Source organism: Peromyscus maniculatus, chromosome 22 (assembly GCF_049852395.1).
Source record: "Peromyscus maniculatus bairdii isolate BWxNUB_F1_BW_parent chromosome 22, HU_Pman_BW_mat_3.1, whole genome shotgun sequence".
Classification (NCBI taxonomy): domain Eukaryota; kingdom Metazoa; phylum Chordata; class Mammalia; order Rodentia; family Cricetidae; genus Peromyscus; species Peromyscus maniculatus.
This window is the reverse complement of record NC_134873.1, coordinates 47488440-47513689: the sequence shown is the minus strand read 5'-3', so window position 1 is coordinate 47513689 and position 25250 is coordinate 47488440. Positions and strand designations below refer to the sequence as shown.

Genomic DNA, 25250 nt, shown 5'->3' with positions numbered 1-25250 from the left:
CCACAGCTGCCGGACCCGTCTCCTGTGTCCAGCTTTTTAAGGACTCCTGTGAACATGCACAGGTGGGCTCACGGAGCTACACCATGCACGCGCACATTGTGTGACCACACTGTTTGCATGTAATCATCAGCGCACACTGATGACGTGAGATGCAAGACCCCTTGCTTAGCTCCTGAACTACGAATGTGCAGTCATGCAGCTGGAGTAAGGGCAGAATCCTAACAAACACCTCCCCAAATCAAAAAACAAAATCAAATATAGTGATTCTCCAGTGATGTTCTTTTTGGTAAGGATTTTTTTTTTGGCTCTCTGGGATCTTTTATTTTTCCAGATGAATTTCAAGATTTTTTTTTTCTTTCTGCTAAGTATGTTATTGGAATTTTGATGGGGATTACAGTGAATTTGTAGATCACTTTTAGTACAATAGTATTTTCAATGTTAATTCTACTGATTCATCAGCATATGAGGTCTGGGTTTCCCTGTGTAGCCCTGGCTGCCCTGGAACTTATTCTGTAGACAAGGCTGACCTCAAACTTAGATATCCTCCTGCCTCTGCCCCCCAAGTGCTGGGATCAAAGGTATGTACCACCACACCCAGCATAGGTAATGTTTTGAAGCTATCCTCAATAAGATTGATTGATTCTCTTAGCACATTCATTATTAGAACATAGAAAACCTACTGATTTCCTTTAAAAAAAAAAAGATTTATTTCATGTGTATGAGTTTTCTTGTATGTATGTATATATGTGTACCATAAGCATGCCTATTATAGGTAGAGTCCAGAAGAGCATGTCAGATCCCCTGGAACTGGAGTCATGGACAGCTACGAATCACCATATAGGTGCTGGGAATTGAACTCAGTTTCTTTGCTAATGAAGAGAGTACTTGCAACACCAGAGCCATCTCTCCAGCCCCTAAACTTTTGAATTTTGACTTTGTATCTAGTTATGTTTTTGGTCAAATCTTTAGAATCTCTTATGTACAGGATTGTACTGTCTACAAATGGGGATTTGGCTTCTTTTCTTATTTGAATTCTTTTATATCTTTCTCTTGTCTAGCTAAGAATTCAAGAACTATATTGAATATGGGTGGAGAAAGTACATCCCATTGTCTCATTCTTAATTATGGTGGGAATGCTCTCAGTTTTACCATTTAGTAAAAAAAAAAAAAAAAAAATGGCTGAAGATTTGTTTTAACTAACCTTTATTGTGTTCCTTCTTCTTGTGGGTCGCAAGAATATATCACAGAGATTCAGTGGTGCATTAAAGCTATACTTTGACTGGCCAAGGGTCTGTCAAAAGGCAAGCCATTTATTATGAAATAGTTGGTGTTATCCAGCTTTTAATAGTTCAGCTGTCTTCTGCTATGAAATCTTTGCGTGCCCAAATACTATAGACCATTTGGCAAACTGCTAAGCTTCTCAGAAGCTGAACCTCTAGATATAACCCCCACACACACTCCTCCCCACCCTCCTCCCAGGTCTAGGAGATAAGCAGGCTACTCGATACATAGCTTTGTTTATTGTGCAAATCAAGTTCACTGCCCCAGAGCAACTTCTTAGATCAAAGGGGTTTCCTCTCACCTGGTGCTTCCAGCTGTGATGCAGCTTGACTATATCAGTACTCCTCCCCCGCCCTGTCAGGACACTGGCAGCAGAGAAAAACAGTGGCAGTTTCATTTTTAGTGACTTATAGATTTCTTTACCCTATCACCTGTAAGTTTATAGTTTGAGCACATTTAGGATAGAATCAATGTTTTCACCTAACCACAGTAAGGATATATTCCTAGCACATAAATTCCTTCTCTGATTTATTCCAGCTCCTATTTAAGGGCGCCTTTATTCTCTTCCCCTTTTTGGGTTGTAAATGGCGCTGCCAAGAAGCTTCTGGTGGGGACCTTGCAATTCTCATGTTGTACTGTAAACATGAAGGTGTTGCTGTCTTGGGAAAGATAGAGACCAGTCTGAGAGAGCCAGAGGCAGAATGATGGTGGTAGACAAATAAACAAGTGGGATGAAAGAGCTCCGTGTATCTTGATTCATTCCCATGCTGTTAGTAGTGTCTATTCTGGGCCCCGGGGAAGTGTAACATTAAGGCTGCCCTGTAATATTATACGAAACCTTCTATTTCTATGTGATGGTTAATCTTGTTGGTCAACTTCATGAGCTACAGATTTAACAGACATTTTAATGTAATCTATAATTTATAGCTATTTTTTCCTCAAAAGGCATAGAGATTTATATTAGGTGAGTAACAAAGACAAATGTATTTTGGCTTCCAGATGTCTTTACTGGAATATGGAAAAGAAGTGGACATCTTTGCTTTAGGACTTATTCTAGCTGAACTTCTTCACATTTGCTACACTTCTTTTGAGAAAACAGAGGTAAATATCCCCAGAAAGAAGTACGTCCTTCGAGCTCTGCTAGGATTGCCGTCTGGGGAGGGTGTGTTGGACCACATTACTTCTGGTTCTAAGTGAAACATATATATTCTCTTTCAAGTGTTGACAACCGTTTTGCTATAGATGAAAAGCTTTGGTTTTCTACAGAATATGTATATATCCCGTAAGATTTCTATTTGAGGATGCCAACGATGTTTCACTGATTAGAGGGCAGTTTCTGCTCTAAGTGCTACAATGATATAAAAATAGGCCAGTTTCTCAAGGGATTCATTTTCTAAGAAGGAGAGCAACCAAGAATGACTAAGTGTTTTAGAAGTCAGTCTGTGGAAGCAGCTAAAAGATTTCTATAGAAGTCTGGATTTAGGTCTCATGGAAACATGTAAGTTGGGTACTGAAGGGTCAGGTGTTTTTTTTTTTTTTTTTGGTTTTTCGAGACAGGGTTTCTCTGTGTAGCTTTGCGCCTTTCCTGGGACTCACTTGGTAGTCCAGGCTGGCCTCGAACTCACAGAGATCCGCCCGCCTCTGCCTCCCGAGTGCTGGGATTAAAGGCGTGCGCCACCACCGCCCGGCGGGTCAGGTGTTTTTTTAGATTGTTTATTTAAGGGTGCGTGCGTACGCGAGCGTGCGTACACAAACACACACACACACACACACACATGCTATTGCATGCTTACGGAGGTCAGAAGACAATTAACCTGGGATGGTTCATTCTAATAGTCCGAAATAGAAAGCATGCAACCCCCAGCATGGAGATACAAATGGGAAATATGTGTTGGGAATAGTTGGGAATAGCAGGCAATGTGGTTTTATCTGAAGCTGATGATTGGTGTGGCTGGAAAGAAAGGTTGAGACTTCACTGAGGCAAGACCTTGGGCTTTGTTATGTAGGTGGGTAGATGATGGGGAACTACTGGATATCCTAGTTGGAAGCTCAGGAAAGGGACTTGCCTGGAGTCCACAGCCTTCTTTTCCCTAAAATAGGGATGATGAAAAGATGTATTGCCTCGCATTCCAAAACAGAAGGGAAATGATGGATCTCATGCACTTAACACTTCAAAGCATTGACTCCTAGGTGGTTAGAATATGGGGGTAGGTCTAGGGAGGGGAGTTCTGCTTGCTCCTTGACTAAAGAGTCCTAAATTTAAGGAATATTCTAGATTTAGTGATTCCCCAGCCATCAGTGTATTTAGTTTTTCTTCCCATGTAAATGGCTTCCTAGTTAATACATCCATTTGTTTTATTTCAGTTCTTCGAAAAGCTAAGAGAGGGCATCTTCCCTGATGATGCATTTGACCACAAAGAAGTAAGCATTTGAAAGTCATCTGTTTTCTTTTTCCACTGCTTTCTTTCTTAGTACTGACTCTTAACTGTAATTACAGAAAAGCCTTCTAAGGAAATTACTCTCGAAGGAACCCAGGGAACGACCTAATGCATCTGAAATTCTGATGACCTTGGCTGAATGGAAGAAGAGCTCAGAGAAAAAGAAAAGACACACGCATTAGGACCTTCCTGAAAAAGTGCTCCGCTTCTGATATGTGGTTTTCCTTTAGCTACCTAATATCTGAGAAGGAGCATTGTGGATGTTGTACTTTTCTTTCCTTAAGTTTTTAGGAAACTTAAAGAAAAATTTCTTGCACATAAGTTTTTTTTCTCTCTCTCTCCCATCTTTTCTTTTCATTTTTGTTGCTGGTACTTCAAAAACATTTTTAAAAAATTCTTTGACAATTCCATACACGTATTGTATTGCATTCTCATCACATCCCCGCCCTTCTCCAAGCACTTCTGCCAACAACATGTCTGCTACTGTATATGTGAACCACGTGAACTGTAGACTCTGAATACGGGAGTCCAAATAAATCTCTTTGTCCTTAAGTTGCTTCTCTCAGGTAGTTAGTCACTGTGATGAGAACGGTGATGAAATGGTACCGGAAACAGGGTTTTGCGGCCATACACCTGCCACGCGGTCCTCAGGCTTTCAGAACTGCTCTGTGGGAGGTATGTGGAAGAGTTTGGAGCTGCAGGCTAAGGACGTCCTAGAATGCTGTAAGTGAAACTTAATGCGGGAATCTAGGTTTCAGAGAAAAGGAACCCGTTGGGAAATTAGACTAGATAGAGGACATTTGTGTTAAAACTCGAAAGTAATCATTTGTTTGGTGGAAGAAATTTCAAGACATTCAGGCTGGGGCACGGTGGCCATTTCCTGCTTGTAGCCAGGGCTATAGGGTGAATGAGGAAAGAAAGCGGAGTGGTAGATGTGAAACACCATGGAGATTTGGAAAACGAGTGCCTTCAAAGACAAGGAGGGTCCAACGTGGCGGCAATAAGTGTTCAAGAGGAACCGTGTACTTTACACTGTTGGTATTATAGGAACAGGACTGCACTCATGGAAGGCTACGGAGTGTGAAAATGAAAAACCCTCTGAAGGCCTCTCATTCAAAAGGTCCAGCAGGAATACCCAGAGGAGCAGTCTGTCTGTCTGTCTTTGTGCGGGAACTCGGAGAATGCTACAGCCACAGCCCGAGGGGCTCGTTTACATTACAAGGTGGCGGCAGGGCCTGGCACCATCCATAATGATGCTTTGCAGGAAAGCAGAACGTGAGGGCCATAGGGTCAGAGATGCTCGTCCCATGGTTCCAGCACAAACCTGTGAGGACAATATGGAATTGGGTGGTCAGACTCCTTGAAGAAAAGCTGAGAGGCTGTTGCGTGGAGCGATGAAGGTGAAACCTACATTGTAAGGGAGAGCGGGGGATGTTGGAGATGACCAGACCGCAGTGGTCACTGACGGGAGCCAGCTCAAGAGAAAGCCCATGAATGGTTCAGGCAGCCCGGCTGTAGGAAGCTAACTGGAGCTCAGATGATGCCACCGTGTATTCCAGATACTGGACACTGAGATGCAGCCTTTGTTTGCCCTGCTTGGATTTAGTCTTGCATTGGTCCAGTCTTTCCTTGCTGTTTTTCCAGACTTACTTGATAGAATGGGGATGTTCATTTTGCGTCTTTGTATGCTGTAATATTTATTTTGTAGGGACTCACATTACAGAGTTTCCCTTGTGTCTCAAAGCACTCTGGACTTTTGAATGGTGTTGACTATTAAAACTGAGGATTTTCGAGGTGGGACTGAATGTATTTTTGCATTATGAGATGGCCACGAGCCAGCAGGGACTTGGACACACCTCCACCACCATGAACTGAGGCTTCTGACAAATCGTTCCTGCCATGAAGGATAGTATCATCCGAAATTGAGTCAAATCTCTTCTCCTTCAGGTTGCCATCTGTTGGGATTTTAGTGACTAGAAAAGTAGCTAACATTGTTTACAGATGCCATAGCAACAAGAACCATCCATAATGCCTTCAAAAGGAGAATGGATTTAAAACTTCACTTATATATTGGAGAATGAATGAACTAAAGTGAAATGTACTGACAGTATATTAACAGCGTAATTTTAAGTAGACAAAAGTCTTAAAAAACGCTTACCGAAGGAAACCATTCGCATAACATTCCACAACATATAAACAAGATCATTAAAAACGTTTTTTTAGGATGCTCAATAATACGGTGAGATGGAAAAGGTAGCTAGAGGAGGGAGCAATACTAAATGAACAAGTGGTTGGCTAAGGAGGGGAGGGGATTATGTGGCTGAGAAGGAAGATTCTCAGTCTTTTCAGTACACTCTCTATTATAACAAAGTCTGGAAGAAAGAGGGCTATGCTGTTGGTGGCAGTAGCTGGGAACAGGAGACTGTCTATCTAGACAGGCAAGATCACTTCCCATAGACCAGAGGGCTTGGAAATGCCACTTAAGAGACTTCCAGGAACGTGAAAGACGTGGAAGCGTAGAGAGGACAGCTGGGCAAGGTGAGCGAGGGCCGGAGTACAAACTCTGGAAAGAATGCACACAGGGAACACTGGGCATAGCAGACTTCAGCCCCAAACTGCAGCAGGAAATGCCGCATCCTTGGAAATCCTGACTCAAACTTTCGAGCAATGAATCACCATTACAAACTGTCATGTCATTTTAGTTTTTAAAGTGAGCCACATGTAGGCTTCCCAGGGGCTGAGAAGCAGTAAGGGAAGTATTCTATAAGGGCATGTAGCTTTTTCTTGACGTATTCATAAAAAGCATTTGCTATGTTTGCCGAGTGCGGTAAGGTGAGGTTCATCCCAAATTTATAACTAAAGTAACAATCATGAGGAAATTATTAGGCAAACCCCGAATGTGGTTACTCTATTAGATAATTTGTTCTCTCTCTCTCTCTCTCTCTCTCTCTTTTTTTTTTTTTTTTTTTGGTTTTTCGAGACAGGGTTTCTCTGTGTAGCTTTGGAGCCTTTCCTGGAACTCACTCTGTAGCCCAGGCTGGCCTCAAACTCACAGAGATCCGCCTGGCTCTGCCTCCTGAGTGCTGGGATTAAAGATGTGCGCCACCACCGCCCGGCTAATTTGTTTTCTTTAAGACAATTTAATGCGCGCGCACACACACACACAACTGGAGGAACTAGTCTTTTTAAGGAATGTTTATTTTATTTGTGTACCCATGTCTTTGTGTGTGAGCACGGTGACAGCAGAGGTCGAAAGGGTCCCTGGCGCTGGAGTGACAGAGGAAGACAGTACCTGTGATGTTAACCACTGGCAGACACAGGTGAAGATGGATAGGGGTTGACATATTATTTACATTTTTCAATGTTTTTCTAGGTGGGATGAAATCTCTTTAAAAACAAACTACTATTATCTGGTTTGAATGAATAAAGCTATATTTAAGAGGAATACCAAATAATGTGGCCAGTGAGAATATAGCATTTTACCCTTCACTTACTGATATTTTTACACTGTGGAACACGTATATTATCTCTTAGTATCTTTTTTTTTTTTAAAGTTTTATTTATTTATTATGTATACAGTGTTCTGCCTACAAGTATCCCTGCAGGCCAGAAGAGGGCACCAGATCTCATTACAGATGGTTGTGAGCCACCATGTGGTTGCTGGGAATTGAACTCAGGACCTTTGGAAGAGCGGCCAGTGCTCTTAACCTCTGAGCCATCTCTCCAGCCCCAAGCATCTTTCATTTACTTCTGAGGATATATGGTCTCAGTCTCCAAAAACCAGGAAATAAAAGTATCTTTTTAATCAAGGCAACAGTGGGGCAAAGTAGGACTCACTTGCTGATTCCAGGCACAGTTTTGAAAACAAAACAAAACAAAACAAAACATTTTTACCTAGTTGCTTCTCTAGAAACAGACCTAGGAAATCTTACTTCAGACCAAAGACATCATTTCTAGTAAATATCCATACATAACAAATGCACACATACATAAAGACATGTGGACTTAAATGTCTATCAAATATATTTATCCTGTTTACATACACACATACAGATGTATATGTATGGCTGGTTGTATCAGTTGTGGGGCCCAGTTTGAAATGAAATAGAAATTGCTTTTTAGGTGGCTAAGTGCGGGACACTTCTGAACACGGCCTAGTGCAACTGCACCGGCCGCATGCCCATTAAGTACATGCTGTGCACATATCTACATGCGACATGAGAAACCTGAATGTCAGCTTTCCCAAGTCACCATCTGCCGACTCGCTAGACAGACTCACAACATCCAGTCCCTACCTGAACGTTCACCATAACGTGAGGCTCTTTGGCACGTTAACATTTTAGTATAAGAGAAAATATTTTCAGTCAATATTAATTCTCATAACTTTTCAACTTCAAATACAGATGAGAGTGATGAGATTGTATGTAACATTATACGGTTCTAACAAATAATATTTTACCTTTGTTGTTACACTTATGCCTTTGTGTTTTGTTTCTTTGGTGGGAAATTTTAAAGTGAATCTCAGGCATTATAGTGTTACGGTCATAAATATTTAAAAGTTGACTTGTTAACAGACAAGTTCTTTGTACTATTAACAAATCCACGTATCAGGTAAACTAAGAAATGTAATTATCATATAATTAGTCTGGATCACTTTTACAATCTCAAAACTGTCTTTTGTATAGGTTGTTTAAAATTGGGAGGGTCCAAGGTTACATTTGGTTGACATGATCTTTTCCTGTATAGCATACGCCCTGTGTTTTTTTTTCTCTCAGTGTTCACTGGAGGAACCAGCCCTATGTCTGTAGCATGTCCTCTGCTCCGAAAGTGGCTCACGGTGTCCCCATGGGTAGAAGGATGTAGTTACACTCATATTGGCTTCAATTCTAAAGGAGAGCCGTAATAGTCCTCGGAGACAAACGAAATGCTTCTGGAATATGTAGAGCCCCACGGATGTTAATTTAGTTGTGGTGTATTGTAATTTCCTATACTTGCAGTACTTTACCACAGGGTCAGTCATTTACATGATATACACTTACGGCAGTTTTTGAGGCCAGAAACTTAAAATGAGATTCAGCAGCTACGCTCCCCAGAGGCTGCCATCATGAATCCTGTGCGTGCTATTTCCAGATTAAGGCCCAGCTACACAGACCCACTCACAACATGCTCTGACACTCATAGTCTTTCCAACTGTTTGTACCGGAAATTCCCCTCAACTTAAACAAACAGTAAGTTTTAGAAACAGTGAGATGACTTAGCAGGTAAAAGCACCAAGCCTATGATCTGAGTTCAATCCCCAGCACCTGCACAACACAGGAGGAAAGAATTGACTCACACAAGCGATCCTGTGACCTCCACACATGTCCCATGGTACATGCCCATGCCCATACCCACATTCACATCACCTCATCAAATAAATGTAGTAAAAATGTTGTGCGTTATAATTCACATTGCATACAATTCATTTACCCAACACCTACAATTTAACAGTGTTTATTCAGAATTGCATCAAGACTACGTTCAATCTTAAAATATTTTTTGTCACCTCAAAGGAAATTCACATCCATTAACAGATTCATCACCTTCTCCCAACTCTAGAAAACCACCAATTTGTTGGGTGGTGGCGGCGCAGGCCTTTAATTCCAGCACTTGCTAGGAGGCTGGAGGCAGGCGGATCTCTGTGAGTTCGAGGCCAGCCTGGTCTACAGAACGAGTTTCAGGACAGGCTCCAAAGCTATACAGAGAAACCCTGTCTTGAAAAACAAAAAACAAAAGAAAAAGAAAAAAAAAAGAAAACTACCAATCTGCAAAATCACCAATCTGCTTCCTGACTATAGATCTGCCCATTCTACGCATATAAATCAATAGACCATACAGGGGGTATTTTTCATCTAGTATTGTTTCCAAGTTTCTTCCACACTGTAGCATGTCTCAGTAACACATTCCTTTTTGCTGCCAAATAGGGTCGTGCTGTATGAATATATAATATTTTATGTATTTGTTCAATAGACATCTGGATTGTTCATTCTTTGACAAATATAAATAAGATCACCCAAGGCAGATAACCAGACTTGCGTGGTTAGAACTGCTGAGTTACAAAGTCGCTGCCTGCTCACAGCTTTGTGCAGGCCGAGTTGTGTCCATCGTTCAGAACCCAAATTTAGTGCTACTGTCGTGTCCCGTGGTCTCCCTTAGTTCTCCCATGGTTCAGTGCTGCACTGTGCTGACCCGTTTGGGTTCAATCGGCCACTCCTCTGTAATGGTTTCCCTTGGGAAGCAAGGGCAGGCTGCTGCAGACTCTTGGAATTAAAAAGAAAAGTGGATATTCAGGAGCTGCCCTGGATCAGTTGAAATAAGCCCACTAGAGGAGAGCCCTGAGCACATAAACTTTGAAAAAAGGCCCATGACTTTGATGTCTGATCTCAGACATGGTCCGGGAGAATGGAATCCTCTGACCTCTCAGTTCCTTCCTTTCCACAGAGAAGAGTTTTATCTGGCAGGGCCCACTGACGTGAAGAACTGATCGTGTGTGGCTCAGCCTGTGGTGTGCTCCCTACCCTGGAGTAGATAAAACTATTTCTTCAAGACAGTGGTCCTAGAACACAAGGTAGGCCCTTGCTCTCCAGGCAGAGGACAGGCATGCGGTTTTCTCCAAATAAGAACTATGAAGGAATTTGATTCGAGAAAGTGGTCTTGTTCTGTATTTCAGCTTCAGGCTGATAGGCTTAATTTGTGGTGCTGTGACTGAACTTGGGGGCCTTGTACGGTCTTGGCAGGCATTCTACTATTAAGGTATGTCTCAAGCCCTAAAGCAGACAATTGATTTCCTGATTCCCATAAAGCCTTATTTCTCAATTTTTCCCAAGTAAAGAGGGGGACTAAGTGTGTTACCTGCTGGTACGCCTCTACAAGCATCACAATACTAGCATAAAACGTAATTGTCCATGTCTAGGATACTTGTATTTTAAAGTAACAGTAACTTTTCCCCAAGTCAGTGAGCAATTTTATCCAAAGAAGGACATACTTCTAAAAGAATAAAGCATTACATAAAGGCCGTCTTTTCTCACCTGCATAAATAGTTTTTACTTTATTGGGAATAATCTCAGTCATGATCTGCAGAGGTTGGTCCTGGGCAATTTGAAGATAGGTCTTCTTTATCTGTAATTTATGTGAGAGAAATAAAAGATAAGTAAATACGTTTAGAGTAAACTTGTAGAAAATTGTATGTAGTATTTTTGACCAGTCATGTTTTTTATTCTACTAAGTAAATGAGGAAAAAGATTAAAACAATAAAAAACAAGGGGCTGGGGGTTGGGGATACGGCTCAATGGTTAAGAGCACTGGCTGCTCTTCCAGGGGATCTGGATCCCATTTTCAGCACCCACATGTGGCTCACAGCTGTCTCACTCCAGGACCAGGGGACCTGATGCCTTCTTCTGGCCCCCGTGAACACTGAATGTATGTGGTGCACAGATATACACATGGGCATAGCACCCATACACCTAATATAAAACTTAAGAGATTAAAGTAATAATGAAAAAGATCCTCATTCTCAAGAGATATTTGGCAGGGGTTAAACTAATTTTTTTCTTCACGATGAAAAAAAGAATGGATTTCAACAGAGTTGATGTTTATGAGTCAGGACAATTAATGCAAGTATCTATCAAAGAATGAATCTTCAAAAATAAAGCATGAAAGAAATCATTATCTGCAAGGTTCTTCTTCTTCTTTTTTTGGATGGGGGTAGGTGGTTGAGACAAGGTCTCATTATGCAGCCCTGAGGGGCTGGAACTTGCTGTGTAGGCCTGAGAAATGCTGTCACAGCATTCACACACAAAGTTTGAACAAATAAAAATAAACCTTGCAGCTGGGCGGGGTGGTGGCGGATCCTTTAATCCCACCACTCGAGAGGCACAGCCAGGCGGATCTCTGTGAATTATAGGCCAGCCTGGTCTACAGAGTGAGTTCCAGGATAAAACTACACAGAGAAACCCTGTCTTGAAAAACAACAACAACAACAACAACAACAAAAACCTTTCCTTTCTTTTTCTCAAGACAGGGTTTCTCTGTGTAGCCCTGGCTGTCCTGAACTCGCTCTGTAGACCAGGCCGGCCTTGAACTCAGAGATCCACTGCCTCTGCCTCTTGAGGGCTGGGATTAACAGTGTGTGTCACCATGCCTAAGCCTTTTAAAGCTATTCTTTAGAGTAGAAATTATTTCTTGAGTAATAAAATGGTGAAAATTCCCTCTTGCACATTCAGTGACTGAAAAATTAAATGTTAAATTCTAATAAAAACTCAATTATTTCTGTAGTCACCAATCCTTTAGACAGCAGTCCCACATTGCTATTTGAATGGGAAAAGACATGTGAGTGTTATTAAAAAAAAAACAACCAAGTATTCACGGGCAGTAGCTTTTAAACATAAATCATCTTCTCACCTTCGTAGGCTGTCCCACACCAAATGCAATATAGATGTTCTTCTCGTAAGTATCCGGTGAGTATCTGCAGCTTCTCCAGCACCTGGAGGAGGACACGGGTACATCCGTGGCTCGCATCGACCAGAACCTTGGTTCCTGGATCTCAGTCCCGTTACTAAGGACCAGGCTTGAACTCTCCTGGTCCTCTCCAACAGTTACTCAGGGAGGCAGAGCAGAGGTGATACATGTGGGCATGTCTCAGTTGACCAACCACTTGTCCACAAGAGACAACTGGTGAGCATAAAGAAAATCATCTTGTGGCTGGCTCTGTGATGAAGTTTTGGTGTTTGGTCTTTTGAAAAAGACAGGGTCTCATTATGTATTATTAGCCTGGAACTTGCTGTGTAGATCAGCCTGGCCTCGAACTCATAGAGATCTGCCTGCCCCTGGCTCCTGAGTGCTGGGATTAAGGGTGTGCACCATCCTGCCCAGCAGGAACATCCACTTTGAGTGGCAGATCACGGGACGCTCACGTAGCCATCGTGCCCAGCGATAATTAGGATTCTCAAAACCCTCTTTTACTTTCAAGGACTCTGCCCCTCGGGTGAGGGGAGGGAGGACCGCCCCCTTCAGCCACACTCATCAGAGATCTCAGTTAAGCTGTCCGTATGTGCTTAAAGCTGTGAACGCTGCCTAGGAAAATTCCATGTGCAAGTAACTATAGGGTATCCCCACCCTTTCTTGAATAATTACATTTAAAACCTAATTGTGCGTATGTGTATATGTGTCTCACGTGCTGCCCAGCGTGTGTCAGAGGGAGATTTGGGGGAGTCCGCTCTCTCCTTCCACTATGTGAGTCCCAGGGACTGGACTCAGGCTCGGCGGCAGACTCACTGAGCTATCTTCGTCTACCCCGTACTTCCTTCTGATGTTATTTTCTGTTTGTCTTGTTTTGTGAACGGATGAGGTACACATTAGGATCACTTTTAGAATTGAACAGGAAACAAAACCAAGGGCAATCATTTACATTTGTAGCTAATCTGTCCTTTTTAGTAAACTAAAACTAAATGGAAAAATTATATGAATTTTTTATTTTTGGGTTAGTAAAGCAATCCTGGAAATCAGCAGCTCTCGACTCAGGTGATTTTTCTCCCCAGGGGCTACTTGGCCATGCTTGGAGACATTTTTTGGTTGTCCCGCTGCAGTTGCCAGTGTTCGCACACCCTGATCAATCATTTACCAGCACGCATTCTCAGACCCCCGAGGGAAGCTTAGCTGTTCCTCCTTGCCACTCCTGTGGGGCAGAGGCACTGGAGCTCTCGACATGGCACGCCAATGTCAGCGATACACATTCACTCAGGACTCCGTTCACCCAAGGCTTTCTCTATTGCCTGCATAGCAGCGTACCTGGTCTCCACCCTCCAGACGCCAGCTTCAGCTGGCAGCTACAGCTTCCTCCTCTGGGATATCACACAGCCTGAGGCTGTTTGCCTAGAGAGACTTCCCATCAAGACTAGCTAGCCCCTCCCTGTGTGCTAATAAACACACTGACATTCAGGGTTTCGGGGGAGTGGGGGGTGAGGGTGGGGTAGTAGGTACCCCATCAGAGTGAGCACACCCCCACCCGATCTTAGTTTTCCTGTGTGTCTATGTGTCTGTCCTTTCTCCCTCCCCGCCCCTAGGCAGGTGGCAGAACCCACGCTGAGTGGCACGTGGTACTGCTACACATCCGATCATGCTGCCCACAGCAGAGTTACCCAGCTTCCGGTGGGAACAGTGCCAAGGCCAAGACTCCCGCCCCGAGGAAACAAATGGTGCCCAGACGTACACTCAAATCTTCGCTGGTGTACTCATCTTCATCCTGGTCTTCCTCTTCCTCTTCTTCAGTCTCCTCCTCCTCAGGCCTTATCCAGTACCATGCCTCCCTGGGAACCTGAATGTTCTGAAAATGCAGGATGATTGTTATAAAGCACAGCTAAGTACACTTGTGCTGTTATAAGTACGTTTGTGTTAACACGGATTCTTCTTCCAATTAATGTTTACTGAGTGCAATTTCTCAGTAAAGCATCGGACCACGACCAGTGAAGACTGACTAAAAGGGCAATTAGAATTTTGTTATTCAAAACCGGGCGGTGGTGGCGCATGTCTTTAATCCCAGCACTCGGGAGGCAGAGGCAGGCGGATCTCTGTGAGTTCGAGGCCAGCCTGGGCTACCAAGTGAGTTCCAGGAAAGGCTGGCTACACAGAGAAACCCTGTCTCGAAAAAACAAAACAAAACAAAACAAAACAAAACAAAACAAAACAAAAAAGAATTTTGTCAGTCAAGCAAGGAAGATGATTGATGAGTCTAAAATGGTACATATAAGCTAGGAAGTCATTAAGTATCAGCAAGTACGTGTAAGATAATACCCCACGGAAATAAGGTGAAGTGGGCCATTCCTCCCAGCTACTTACCTAGGACAGAAATTATACCAATATTTGAGACTTTAAATAACATTATTTTTATCTTGATACCACTCACTGTGTTTTGTAAAAGGCAAAGATTTCTTTTAAAGTGATTTTAAAAGATTCCTATTTGAAATGAAAGCATTCCACCTTAATTTCCCAACAGACACACAAAGTGAGAAGTATAAACTAAAATTAGGTTATTCTGGTTAATTAAACATTAAGGGGAACAGCATTTCTATACCTTCCAGTCCTGAGTAATGACAATTGGAATAAAACCAAAGCTATTTAACCCTTAGCAGACAACTCAGGAAACCGGGCTCTGGAGTAAGTCAGTCACTAGTGAGTCAGTCACCACAGTAGCTAGTGCACATCAAACCAAGTTTTTTTGTTTGTTTTTCGAGGTAGGATTTCTCTGTGTAGTTTTCATGCCTGTCCTGGATCTCACTCTGTAGCCCAGGCTGGCCTTGAACTCACAGAGATCCACCTGGCTCTGCCTCCCGAGTGCTGGGTTTAAAGGCGTGCACCACCACCACCCATTGTAGATCTTTAAGGGAAAGTTTTTATAAGCAAGGGGTGGAGTTTTTGGTTTTGTTTTGTTTTTTTTTCCTCAATAAGAATATAAACCAGATCATCCAGGTACTAAAGCACTAGGAAACTGGAGGGAGATGCCCACCGACCTTCTGGGTATCCAGCTGCTGGCAGGCTCGCTGGCTTCTTCGCAGGTCTCCTTCAAGCCTCATCTCGTCTTGCTTACTTTTCATTCGCATCCTGAGTGAAGGAAGAGTTGTAATGTCTATTCTCTTAACTACTTACATACCCGAGCGCTGGGGAGCACACCGTCATAAGGGGACTGGAAGCAAAACCAACTCAAAGGACGCTTTACCGGAACTGCTCGGCGGCCTTTTCTTCATTTTGGTTTATCATGTGAATTTTTCTCCGGTAGTTTTCCAGCCTTTCCTCTGCTTTCCGTTTTAGTAATGTCTCGTGACCTAAGCCACTTTTTCCTGGTCACAGACAAAATTCTGATGAGGAATTTGGGAACTTTTTTTTTTTTCTTAAACTTCAAAACCTGACAATTTAAATAGCTAAGAAATTAAATGCAGTTTTCATTTGAATATAATTATCCTAACTTATTTCATTAAAATGGCAGCAGAAAACACTAGGATGACTTTGACAAAGATCAAAGAGTCTCATCCAACACAGTAATGCTACACACATTTTTACAAATTAGGGAGGTGTTGGCACATGCCTTTAATCCCAGCACTTGGGAGGTGGAGGCAGATGGATCTTTGAGTTCGAGGCCAGCCTGGTCTACAGAGTGAGTTCCAGGATAGCCAGGACTGTTATACAGAGAAACCCTGTCCCCAAAACCCAAAAATAAATAAGTAAATAATAAATAAATAAAATAAAAATTAGGAAAATACTATCAACTATCACACTTTCACACATGTATGCCTTTTTGTCTCTTCAGTTAAACCAAGGAATTACACTTAAAAATATCATCGACAAATCTTCTTTAGAACATTTTTGGCACCTTACAAAAGACAAGAAAGGCGCTGTGCTTTCATCGTTATAAAAATTTCCCCCCAGTTTTTGTGGTGCTGGAATCAGAGGCAGGGCCCTGTACCGGACAGGCTCTACCAATGGGCTTCATCCTTCAATCTGGGGCGGGGCCTCACTATGTAGCTCAGGCTAACCCCCACAAACTTATCCTCCTACATCTCCCATTCTAAGTCCTGAGATTACGGGTGCATAATCACAAATGACTCCTCCTGGCTCCCCGTATTTTTTATGATTTACATTTTACATTCCATTACTTCTATTTCACCAAAACTTACTTTAAAAAATTTTTTTTTCTTACAAAAACAACTTTACAAAGGTTTAGAAGTTTAACATTCTGCTATTTCATAGGCTTCCCATGACAGTCAACTATAAGGGCACCCTCACAAAAACATATTAAGTAAGCCAATCTAAGTTATTGCTACTTAATATAGTTAAAAATTATTATATACCTGTTTTGACATTGAGAGGAATTGGTTCAACAATACCATCTCCTAAAAACAGAAAAAAGAAACATAAATTAGAAATATTATATTATATCCCTTCCCAGGTTCAATGGCATCCCAAATCCAATTCCGGAAACTAATACTCTCTTACTCTCTTTTTTAGCTATTACCTCTCCTAACTTTACATATCACCCACCCACCTATCTGTCTGTCTGTCTATCTATCTATCTATCAATCATCTATCTATTTTTGAGACCAAGTCTCACTATGTGGCCCCAGCTCTCCTGGAACTCATTATGTAGACCAGGCTGGCCCTGAACTCACAGAGATCCACCTGCCTCTGCCTCCCAGTACACTTATGCCATCTCAGGAAGCGACATTATGGAAGCAACAGTCTTAGCGGGCAGAGATTGCAAGAGAAAACAGTCTTCCTGTATGAAAACATCAACGTGATTAAAGTAGAAACAAAGCAAACCGAAGCCACCATTTACGGCCACTACATCTTAATAAGCAGTTTCACCTCCTACAGGGGAACACAGCTTCTCCAAGCGGAAGGTGAGTCGGACGGCTGCCACAGACACAGAGCAAGCCGGGAAGAGCCCTGCCATGGTCCCCTAAGTTGCTTCATTGCCATCTGGCCACTGCGCTTCTCTGCCCATCACCCGCCACCATTCTCCACTGCCTCCACTGTCGGCCACTTGCCAGTTCAAGGAGGCCGTGGGATGTTGAGAGGCTCGTGTCCGCATGTGTGGCGTTTAAAATGGATGTGAGAAGACAACTCTGGAAGGTTCGGTAGCCCCAAAGATACCAAGAAACTTAAGCTGCTTTGCTCTTTGGTAGATAAGAAGTACTGTCAACTTAGGTCTCCATCAGCACATTGCAGTTGAATGGTAGAGAACACAGAGCCAAGCCGGGCGGTGGTGGCGCACGCCTTTAGTCCCAGCCCTCGGGAGGCAGAGCCAGGCAGATCTCTGTGAGTTCGAGGCCAGCCTGGGCTACTGAGCGAGTTCCAGGACAGGTTGCAAAGCTACACGGGGAAACCCTGTCTCAAACAAACAAACAAACAAACAAACAAACAAACAAGAACCCCGAGCCAGTTCCGCACGTGACGCACCACTCTTGCCCAGGGCCTGCCCGCTCTTGTATCCCATCTTCTGGAGCAAAGCAAACCCTTTGTTTTCCGAGCCCAGCGCATTCTTCAACCCGAGGTCACGTCTTTCCCGTTCTTCTTCTTTCACACTCTTCTGTCTGTTCTTCAGATTAGCTTCCTGCTGCTTCTCTTCTTTCCGGCGGGCCTCGCGGATCTGCCTCAGCATTGGCACGCCTGGTCTGATGTCTTCTCTGAAAAATAAAGGCAACGGTGTAGACGAGTTCAGAAGTTTTCTCCCTGTTTGCCAGGTACCCCCTTGACACTGACAGGAGACAGAGGAGGGCACCCAAACAGGGTTAAGAGAAGTAAAATAATTAACACCGAAAGAGACGAGACAGCCAGCGCCTATCATCTTTGTATGGACACACGAGATGTTATCCATGAAACAGTTAAGATTGATTTTTTTTTGGAGGGGATGAGGGTTCAAAACAGGGTTTCTCTGTGTCGTCCTGGCCATCCTGGAACTCTCTGCAGACCAGGCTGGCCTCAAACTCAGCAATCTGCCTGCCTCTTCTTTAAAAATTGAAATACATATTAAAAAATGTCCTGGGTTGAGGGGGGGGTAGCTCAAGTAGTGTCAGAGTACTTACCTAGTTAGTATGCATGAAACCCAACACCGTAACAACTAGTCAGGGTCTTTGCACACACCTGTAATCTCAGCTCTTAGGAAACAGAGGCAGGGGAATCAGCTACACAGTGAGTTAGTTAGAGAGCAGCCTGAGCTACAGGAGACAAACCCTGTCTCAAAACAAGCCAACACACATGACCACCACCACCACCAGCCAACCAATGTCCTCATTTTATAGTCTATATACGTCTTTTTTATATCATTATATTAGGTGTGCACATTTACTCACTGAACATTAATGAAGGCATCTGACATGTAATCCTCTTCTTCTTCTGCCATGTTCAACGTCCTATGACAATACTACCTACAAATCAGACAGGACAAAGTAATAATAGTATTATTTATTATCATTATCATTTTAGCTTACCAAAACGGAAATCAACCCTGGAGCGTGGCAACACTATAGGATGCTCCCCTATGCACAAAGAGAATTTCAGTACCTTATGTCCTAGGAACAGCGAAGCAGTCAACCCAACAGAAGCTAACGAATGGTGTGGACTTTTGAAACCTCCAAGCCCCTGTTGTGACTCACCTCCTCCAACAAGGCCACACCTTCTAATCCTCCCCAAACAGGTCCTCCAACTGGGCACCAAATATTCAAAAGTATGAGCCTATTGGTACCACACCAATTCAAAACACTACAGAAGTAAACACTCTTGTTTTGTTTTCTTTTGTTTCTTTCGTGAGATCGGACTGGCCTGTGTCCTGTATCTCTGGCTGGCCTGGAACTCACTATATAGTCCAAGCTGGCTTTGGAACCTGTGATTCTCCAGTTATGAGACAAACACTCATATAATGATGGGGTATTCTTTTTTTCTTTTTAAAGATTTGTTTATTTATTAAGTATACAATGTTCTGTTTGCATGTATCCCTGCAGGCCAGAAGAGGGAGCCAGATCTCATTACAGATGGTTGTGAGCCACCATGTTGGGAATTGAACTCAGGACCTTTGGAAGAACAGCCAGTGCTCTTAACCTCTGAGCCATCTCTCCAGCCCTGATGTGGTATTCTCCAAAACGGTCTGTTCCTAGTAAATCTTGCCTCTTGGCTTTTTGATAACTCTGTGTAATCTCCACATTGAGCAGTTCGTGTAACCAACAGGGTTTTGTATATTAGAGTGACTTTTGGGTCACACTGAGCATTTCACTCTGTAAAGATGGTAGGATGGAGTAATTGAATGAAGTCTGTGGTCCCTCACGAGAGCACTCAAGAAGCTCTATGGGGACGTCCACACAGAAGGATCTGAGGCACAAACGTGTGAGCCAAATCAGTGAGCCACTTGGGAAACAGTCAAGCCTGAGGTGACTCAGACTGAACGCCAGTATTCTTACATATAGTAGTTAGTACTCACCTAGTTCATGAACAACTCAATAGATACAAACAGTTCCACTTTCCAGCTTGAAAAATGAATTAGCTCAATCCGGCTAAATGATTCGTTCCCAACCACACAGAATACAGGTCTTGGTGATCTTGCTCCTGAAACAGAATGAGGTTATAATTATCATTGATGAGCTGGGTATTGAACCCAGGGTCTTACACATGCAAGAAAAGCATTCTACCATTGAGCTAAATGTCTAGCCCAAACTGAATTTTTGTTTGTTTGTTTGTTTTTTGGAGACAGTGTTTCTCTGTGTAGTTTTGGTGCCTGTCCTGGATCTCACTCTGTAGCCCAGGCTGGTCTGGAACTCACAGAGATCTGCTTGGCTCTGCCTCCCGAGTGCTGGGATTAAAGGCATGCGCCACCACCGCCCGGCTCTGAATTATTTTCAAGGGAAACATTTCCAAAGTCAGACATGGTGGCCCACTGGTGTCATTTCAACACTCAGGAGTTTGAGGGCAGCGTGATCTGCACAGTGAGATGACAGGTTATTTCTCCCTTTTAGTTATTACATCCTATAGTCACAATTTTCATATCTCATCACACTTACGTACACCAGGTATTGCGATGTCATTAACGGACAAACTTTGAGGAAACTGATTACTATTGGTGAGGAAGTTAAATTATTGTTAAGGAGTGGAATAAGGAATTAGGTCCTCGAGTGTGAAAGCTCTCTTGCTATGAGGATAATACACACTAGCATTATCCACTCCCTCCATAACATAAGCATAAACTCCACAAGGCGAGAGATAATACTCAGGAAAAGATGCTGGTGGGCCTGGACCATCCCTTAGGAGAGTCACAGCAGCGAAGTGATCATACGACTTTTGCGGATGGGTTGGAGGTGGTGTGTGAGAAAGAACCAGGGCAAGAATGATGCGCGGCTCTTTGACTAAGTACCTAAATAAAGGGTGACCATTTTCTCAACAGGAAGATGACCGGTGAGGGCTTATTCTTTACTGGGCATCTTTGCACGGGGAGTGTGAAGCAGGGGCGACTGAATACAGAGATGGGCCACCTCTTTCCTACAGGGGTCCCGAGCATCGCGCGGGCCCTCCCCTCCCGCCTGCAGCGACCCATCCAGAACGACCCACTCACGGATGAGGAGGGCGCTGCTGCTGATGTTGCGATGGGCGGTCACAGCCAACTAGCACCGACCTCCGTCACTCACTCTCCTTGGGCGTCCGCAGTGCCGGGGGGAAAAAATAAAAAGCGCAGCTTCAGCCGCCCGGGACCCGGCTCCGGAGCCGAGCGCGCGCCGCGCATGCGCCGCCCCACTCGCCAAGGACCCGCCCGGATCTCCAGCCCCCTCGGGTTCCGACAGCCGATTCGCTGGGGGAGGGATGTGGGCGGGGCTACGAGGGCGTGAGGGCCGCGCGTGCGCGTGCGGGCGCGCGAGCGAGCAAGACCAGCGTTCTGCGCACGCGCGCGCGCGCGCGCCTGCCTCTCCCTCCTGCTCGGCTTCCTGCGGGCTGGCGTTGGGGGAGGCGGGGCATCCGGGTTTCCTCTGCCGTGGCTTCTGCCTGCGGGGCTCTCAGCTGATCAGGGGCCCCCAGGCCGGCCGGACTGGAAAGGTGAGACGGCGGTCCCGCGCGCTGTCAAAGCAGGCAGGCGGACACGCACCGCGATCCCGGTGCCCCGGGACGTTTTCTCAGCGGGCTGAGGAAGGCATTGGAGTTGGGAGGCCGGGGAGCCTCAGCCTCGTGGGGTTGACAGCTCGAGGACAGCCCCCCCCCCCCCTTGCGACGTAAGGCTGACCTCCTGGGACGGCCCCGCGACCCCGGCTCGCGGTTTTTCCCCCGGGTCCCAAGCTGTCGCGGTCCTCGGAGCCGCGGGGTGCACCCCTACCCCGTGCACTCGGGGTTCTGCCCGGCTGTATCCCTTGGGCCGAGGGGTTGTCCGGGGCGCTCCTGCTGCGGATCCCTTTTTTGGGGGGCCCGCCCCTGGCCTGTCGGAAGCCTGTGGTCGCCGGGGACCATAAAGGTGCATGTACACTCAGCAGGGCACGGGGAAGGCTCGCCAAGATGCATGAGCTTGGTGCTTCGGGGGTAGAATTGAGTTACCGGGAATAATGCCTTCTTGCAGCATTTACATTTTCCTCGCACTCCGTTCTTGTCGCCAGTTTAAATTTCGTTTCTATCGTTGACTTCTCAAGATTGGTTCTCTCAGGTTGTGTGTGAAAGAAGTTATATTGAACAAATGAGAAATAATGAGAAGTGAAACCATATACCCCCCCATCTTAGTGGTTGCATTTATGAAACTGGAGATTTACTATTAAAAAAAATTCTATTTGTCGGGGCTGGAGAGATGGCTCAGTGGTTAAGAACTCGTGTTGCTTTTGAAAAGGACCCGGGTTTGGTTTCCAGAGCCCACATGGTGACTATAACCATCTGTAACTCTAGTTCCAGGGCGTCTAACACCCTATTCTGATTGATTTCTGTGGGCATCAGGCTCAAATGTGGTGCACATACATTCATGTAGGCCAAACAGTCCTACACATAAATAAAAATTCCTTACATGTATTTTTTTCTTTTAACTCTGTTCATTTAAGGTGTGAATTAAGAACTTCGATAATGGAGTTAGCTCACAGCTTATTGCTCAATGAAGAAGCATTGGCTCAAATCACCGAAGCAAAGAGACCAGTGTTTATCTTTGAATGGTTAAGATTTCTTGATAAAGTCCTAGTTGCTGCCAACAAGGTAGGTATCGCTCCCCCCCACCCTATGAGATTAACATAAAGAAAACTTAAAACATTGTGTTTTGAAAATGTTATGAGTCATTCACCTCAGGAATTTCTAGTTTATCTTTCTCTTAGTCAGCAACAAAACCCAAACTCTGTCTAAATCCTGCTTGTTGCATACTTCATATCTCAGCTCAGTGTGACTGGGAGAAAAAAGATGACTCTGTGGCTGGTGTCGCTTATCATCATCAGTGCCTGGAAGTGGACTCTGTGATGTCTGTAATCTCACTGTCTGCCTGTTCTGTTTGGGGACTTAATAAGAAGTTTTTACTTTTTCTTCTACTTTTTTTTTTTTTTTTTCGAGACAGGGTTTCTCTGTGTAGTTTTGGTGCCTGTCCTGGATCTTGCTTTGTAGCCCAGGCTGGCCTCTAACTCACAGAGATCCGCCTGGCTCTGCCTCCCGAGTGCTGGGATTAAAGGCATGCACCACCAAGAAGCATGGCTTCTTCTACTTCCTGCACAGCCTCTTTGAGTCACATGCAAGTTTGTTTTGTGCATGTTTTGTTTATTTTCTAAACATTAGAAGCATTCCTCAAATGAGAGCTTTGTTCAGATTTTCAGAGTGAATCACAGAAGGTGTTCTGGAAAAGGTGAATTTTGTCATCTGAACGTCAGATAGGCTAGTCCCCAGCCTCCCCTCTTAGTTTGTTCCTCTAGACTGATTGTTCCCTGGACGATACTTTGCTATCTAGTATCTGAAGGCGATGTGGTTAATTGTCTAGGATTGAGGGATTGGGGTAGGGAGCCTGAAGGCTTCAACACTCAATATGTAAACATTCACTTGATTCCTATCTAGTACAGTGACCTCAGTCCACAGTCGTGTCCTTGTCCAAAGTTGTCCCGTCTTACACTTTTCCAGAAAACAAGCCTCTAGCCTTCTCCTAGGATGGAGGAGAGGAGCATAGAAGAGTTTGTTTGTTTGTTTTTTGGCTTTGATTTTGCTATGTGTGACAGGCTTGTATTAGGTATTCCTGGCTGGCCTGGGACTCATTATGTATCCCAGACTAGCTTCAAACATGCAGCTGTCTTCCTGCATTAGCTGCCTGAGTGCTGAAATGCTGGGCATGGTGGATGCACCCCTGTATACCCTCAGAGACTGTCAACCAGTTATTCCTTTTATTTCTAGGTGCAGATTTATTGTAACCTCAAAAGTCTCCCAAGACTTAAAAACAAACAAACAAACAAAAACCCATGAACTATTGGAATGCTTTGTGTCTTCACTTCTTCGTTTTCTCTGCTGGGAGTTGTTGGCTTCCAGATTTTTGCTTGCATTCTTTTCCTATTGTGGTGGCCCTTGTGAACTTGGCTTTGTGCTGTTGCTCTTGCCTCTTAGAATCACTTTAATTGCCAGAAAGACAGTAAATGCATGGATTCCCTTGTAACCTTTAACTAGAAATTTATACCTGTCTCTTAAATCTTCTAGAACTGGGCATGTGTTGTCTTCCTTCTGCTGTAGTCTTTCTCAAGGTCTCACATAACTCAAATTGTCCAAACAGTGGTCAGGACTTTTGTTATTTGGTTCCTTCCCATCTTTTCACATAGCTGATCTTCCGCTGTACATACTTAACACTCATGTTGTTTTGTTGTGAGAGCTGTTGGTTTTACCCTTTAGTGATGTCTAATCTTAGGATTTCTGCCACCATTTCAGATACCCAACTTTCAAATGATATCTCCTGGGCTGCTGTCCTCAGTTGGTAGAACACTGGCCTCTAACATGCAAAAAGCCCTGGGTTTAGTTCCAAGTACCACATAAAACAATTTTATGCCGTGGCCCATAGCAATAATCCCAGCCCCTGGGAAGTGGGAGCAGGAGGGTCAAAAGTTCACTGTCATCCCCAGCTGAACAGTAAATTCAAGGCCAGCATGGGATACGTGATTGATTCTCACTCTCCCTCTTCCTTTCCCACTCTTCCTTCTCTCCCCTCCCTCTACACACACACATCTCAGAGATAACACTAACACATCTAAACCCAAGTGTTGATTTCCTTTTTCAAACCTAACCTTTCCCAAACCCTTAAAGCTGTTCTTCACTTCTCCCTTACATGCTGATTAACAAATATTAATGGAATTGCCCACAAGCATATCTGGAGCCCGTCTGCTTCCCATCACCTGCCTCTCCAGTGTCTCTCTTCTGGGTTATTGCAGTAGCTTTCTAAATGCCCAATATGTTTCTGCCCTGTATATTCAGCATCCATGGTTTCAACAGTCAGAACTAATTGGGTGAAAGATTTAGATAACACCCCTCCTCTGCTTAAAACACTCACTCAGAATGAACTTCATGTTCTGTCATCTGGTTTCTTCTGACTTCATCTCTGACTGATTTCTCCTACTTCATCCCAGCTAACCCAACCTCGCTGTCCTCCAGTGTGCTAAGCAGACTTCATCTGCAAATGTTCTATTCCTGGATAGCCGCATAGCTCACCACTTCACCTTAGAGAGTGACGTTTTTTCTAAGTAACTTATATAAAATAGTAAGCACTCATGCCGTTTATTTATTTATATTCTGTCCCTTCCCCTAGAATGTAAATTTCATGAGAATCAGACTCGGTCTGTTTTGTTCACTGTCACACCCAGTGCCTAGAATAGTTCGTGACATGTAGTAATTGCATCGTATTTCTCAAGTGAATGAGTGAATTCTTGATATTGACTAGACACTGGTTATGTGTAGATCTGGGAATTACATTCTGTTGCTTAGGTCTCTTCAAAATTTCTTTTGGTTTTCTAGCCCATAACTTTATGGACAACTATATTTGCTTGTTCAGGG

The 25250-nt window shown here is 43.9% G+C and overlaps 3 protein-coding genes across 3 annotated transcripts in view; 2 read left to right on the top strand and 1 right to left on the bottom strand.

Moving 5' to 3' along the window:
• Eif2ak2 (eukaryotic translation initiation factor 2 alpha kinase 2) overlaps positions 1–4271 on the top strand; it is a 47311-nt gene extending 43040 nt beyond the window's left edge. Inside the window, exons 12-14 of the mRNA XM_042266732.2 lie at positions 2281–2382; positions 3646–3702; positions 3779–4271. Coding sequence (XP_042122666.1) covers positions 2281–2382; positions 3646–3702; positions 3779–3901 — 282 coding nt within the window. The 3' untranslated portion in view covers positions 3902–4271. The remainder of the gene's footprint in view (positions 1–2280; positions 2383–3645; positions 3703–3778) is intronic.
• A 3226-nt stretch (positions 4272–7497) lies between these two features.
• Gpatch11 (G-patch domain containing 11) lies at positions 7498–21446 on the bottom strand. The gene is made up of 11 exons (XM_006984846.4): positions 20845–21446; positions 19720–19844; positions 18599–18673; positions 17706–17932; positions 16598–16639; positions 15469–15589; positions 15263–15353; positions 13966–14079; positions 12159–12240; positions 10787–10877; positions 7498–10018 (listed from the first exon to the last, which is right to left on the bottom strand). Exons 3-10 carry the CDS (start codon positions 18646–18648, stop codon positions 10822–10824), a joined length of 783 nt encoding a protein of 260 aa, XP_006984908.1. The 5' UTR covers positions 18649–18673; positions 19720–19844; positions 20845–21446; the 3' UTR covers positions 7498–10018; positions 10787–10821.
• Positions 21202–25250, top strand: part of Heatr5b (HEAT repeat containing 5B) — an 81050-nt gene continuing 77001 nt past the window's right edge. Inside the window, exons 1-2 of the mRNA XM_076558748.1 lie at positions 21202–21320; positions 22298–22445. Coding sequence (XP_076414863.1) covers positions 22320–22445 — 126 coding nt within the window. The 5' untranslated portion in view covers positions 21202–21320; positions 22298–22319. The remainder of the gene's footprint in view (positions 21321–22297; positions 22446–25250) is intronic.